The 3,282-nt window shown below is 56.3% G+C and overlaps 1 protein-coding gene across 1 annotated transcript in view; it reads right to left on the minus strand.

Annotated features, from left to right (window-relative positions):
- Positions 1-3,282, minus strand: part of FCGBP (Fc fragment of IgG binding protein) — a gene marked incomplete at its 3' end in the record, with an annotated part of 15,798 nt that overhangs the window by 1,908 nt on the left and 10,608 nt on the right. Inside the window, exons 11-14 of the mRNA XM_010157415.1 lie at positions 2,484-2,683; positions 1,824-1,965; positions 987-1,318; positions 25-386 (exon numbers count right to left, since the gene is read on the minus strand). Coding sequence (XP_010155717.1) covers positions 25-386; positions 987-1,318; positions 1,824-1,965; positions 2,484-2,683 — 1,036 coding nt within the window. The remainder of the gene's footprint in view (positions 1-24; positions 387-986; positions 1,319-1,823; positions 1,966-2,483; positions 2,684-3,282) is intronic.

A 3,282-nucleotide genomic window follows, 5' to 3' on the forward strand; every position in this document is an offset into this window, starting at 1 on the left:
CTTTTTTTGATGAGGCCGCAGTACTGGTTGCCCCCGTAGAGCTCCTTTTTCTCCTCCTCGCACACCGGGCAGGTGCCTTCGCAATAATCCCAGCAAAACGGGTCATCGTCTTCGGGGACTTTCCAGCCTTCGGCCCAGGCCACCACAGCGGGGAGGTCGCTGCCACCCTGGGGGACGTCATCCTCGGGCTTGAGGTTGAAGTTGCCGCAGAGGCCGCAGGTGTGTTTGTAGTAGCTGCTGGGGAGGTCGATGAGGAGGTGCCAGTTCCAGTCGTATGTCACCCGGAGCCCGAAGTCTGTCTCCAGCACGGCGCTGAGCCCGCTCTGGAAGACGTGCACCTTGCCATCTTCCAGGCTCACCGGGAGCAGCGTCACCACCCCGTTCACCTGCGTGTCAGGAAGCACCAGATGTGAGCGTGATGCACGACGCGCCGACGTGGCCTTGGGGCGTGCGACTGCCCCGCTATGGCATGCGCTTGCCCGCAATTGGTGTAGGAGAGCACATGGTTGCTACCGGGATGCTCCGTGTGCTCCTGGCAAGATCCAAACTCGGCGCCAACCCCCATCGGAGGCTGCCGAGATGCTGTGAGTATCAAAACCCTTCCAGTTTCGCAGCATCGCTGCCTTCATCGGGGTTTGCTTTTGCTTTCACCCGTGCCAGCTGCCGCCACAAACCACCCGGGGGAGGTGTCCCACCTGCTTGGAGGATTCTTGGAGACCTACTGTAGCCACCTTCAGTGGTTTTGGCTTCCCCAGGGGGCAGAAAACAACCTCAGGTTGCCACATGCAAGGAAGCATGTTCCCAGCATTTCAAAAATCCGCATTCCGGTTTGATTCATTTAGCCAAAAAATAACACTGGCTGTGATGGAGCGGGGAGGGGGGTTGAACATTATGGAGGAGGTGGATGAAAAAGGAGACAGGGAAGAGATGGATGAAGAAAAGAGGTACGGAAAGGCCGATTTTCCCTCCGTTCGAGACCAACTCACCCTGACTTTGCCCACTTCCTTCCGGTGGATGGAGACGTGTTGACTGTAGACCTTGACGTTGGTCAAGCTCACGTAGGAGACGGATTTCACCCCGCCCCGGATGTCGTTCTTGCCCTCCACCTTGAAGGGCACCAACCTGGTGTCATTCCCGCAGGATTCGGCCATGGTGTAGGTGCAGGTGCCTTGGAAATCGAAGTCGAGCCCGTCGAAGGTGTGGTAGTGGGGGTCTCCCCATCCGTAGCATGTGGAAACCAGGGATGGGACACACTTGACTTGGCCATCCTTCAACTTGCACCTCTCCTTGGGCCGGCACTGAAGGGCTTTGCAGGGGTCTGGAAGGAGAAGAAACCACGTCACCATGCAAACCGAGCTTGTTCACCCGTGCTGAGGTCCCACCAAATGTCCTCTGCTCCCCCCTGGGCTTTGGCAGGAGATTGGCAACTCTGAGGTGTAAATCAGAGCACAACAATCCAGTGCCAACCCCAAATTTCCCCTTTTCAGCTGCCTTCCCCCTCCCCCGGCATTGCGTGGATAAGCGTCGAGGTTGGGTACGTCGTTACTCAAGATCGCACCCCTCCTTCAAGAAGGTGCCCTCATGGTTAAAGTAGGACATTTGGGTGGATGCAAAGCCAAGGGATAGCTTTTCCGAGGCACTTTGCTCCTCCAAAATCCTCCCACCACATCCTTGACCCTCTTAGGCCTGGAGATGGGATCCGTGGCCTCCATCTCCCCTTGCTGTAGGGTTTCCACCGCCTCGAAATCAAACATCCAGCCCCAGGATCCCCTCTGGCTGCCAGATCCATTTCTCTTCACTCAAGCAACCCCGTTTTTCCTTACTTCGGTTGACGCAACCCAAGACCCCGTCCCGGATTTCACAGGTTTCGTCGTCGGTGCAGCTGTGGCTGCGGCAAGTCAAGCCCTCGCCGGGAACACACGTGCAGTGCTGCCGGCAGTTGTCCGTCAAGACCGACTCGTGGGGCTGCAGGGCGAGAGGTTGCAAAGTGTTACGGCGAGAAGCGCCCGCCGTGTTACAAGTAAACGCATAAAAATACGTAGAAAGGGGAAAAATGATATTGCCGTGTACTGGGGAGAATGAGCAGCTTTGCAAAGCGCAAAATGCTGGGGAATTTATCACTTTTGTTGCAAGGGGAAAAAAAAAATGCAGAAGATGCCCCCAGCCCTTCACCCTCTTCCACCTCCTCCGAAGGAAAAATACGCTATTGCTTAGCGCCTCCAGCTGCGGAAAGCACAGCTGCCGCCTGGGCATCCACCTCTGTGCTAGGAGCTTCATGCCAAGTGATGAAAAAAGGTGGAAATGCCCCAGTTTTCTTCACAGGGAACCACAGAATCGCTTGGCAGATGGAAGATGTTGAGGGTTTAACTTTTCCGCTTTGGGCCATGCAGACGTTGCCGTTGGAGCAACGTGCTGCAACGCCGGCAGGAGGAAAACGCTAAAATCCCCCTCAACTCCTCCCCCCAAACGCAGGAAATTATGACCTTGTAATATTTCCCATCGACAAAACATCCGCACTCGTCCTTGGGAATGCAGTGGTGCCGGTCGAAGACGAACCCTTCGGTGCACTGGCAGCCTTCGACACAGGTTTTGGGGCAGCTGGAAGCATCCACGAGCCCCGCGCAGCTGTTGACGCAGAGGTCGGCACAGAGGGAGTAGTTGCTGTTGGCCGGGCAGCTGAGGACTGGAAGGAAAAGGGGGATAATCCCAAGATCCAACACCGGGTGGAAGAGCTTGTGCCGGCCCGGCGTTGCGCCCCAGGGAGACGGCGGAGCCCGGACGCCGATGAAAACACAACCCGTTGGCGCTTGGCGTTGGGGAGAAGTGGGAGAAGCCAACACAAGCACCGAGCAGGGGAGATTTTCTTGGTGTTGGCTTTTCCTGTTTCCCCCCCAACGTCAACGGAATTCCCCGCCGTTGGCGCTTGTGTTGGCTTTTTGCATTTGCACCCTGATACCAATGAAAATGCACCTGGTTGGTGCTTCTATTGCCTTTTCCCTCTTGTCCAAAATGCCAACGAGAGTCCACCTGGTTGGCACTTGCGTTGGCTCCTCCCGCTCACCCAAAACAGGGAGGAAAACACACCCAATCGGGGCTTGCGTTGGGTTTTCTCACCCAAAACAGCGGCGAAAATGCACCCCCTCGCATTGGCTTTTCTCACCCCCAACACCAACGAAAATGCACCCTTCGCGTTGGCTTTTCTCACCCCCAACACCAACGAAAATGCACCCTTTGCGTTGGCTTTTCTCACGCCCAACACAACCGAAAATGCCAGCCATCGAG

Source organism: Eurypyga helias, unplaced genomic scaffold (assembly GCF_000690775.1).
Source record: "Eurypyga helias isolate BGI_N326 unplaced genomic scaffold, ASM69077v1 scaffold4928, whole genome shotgun sequence".
Classification (NCBI taxonomy): domain Eukaryota; kingdom Metazoa; phylum Chordata; class Aves; order Eurypygiformes; family Eurypygidae; genus Eurypyga; species Eurypyga helias.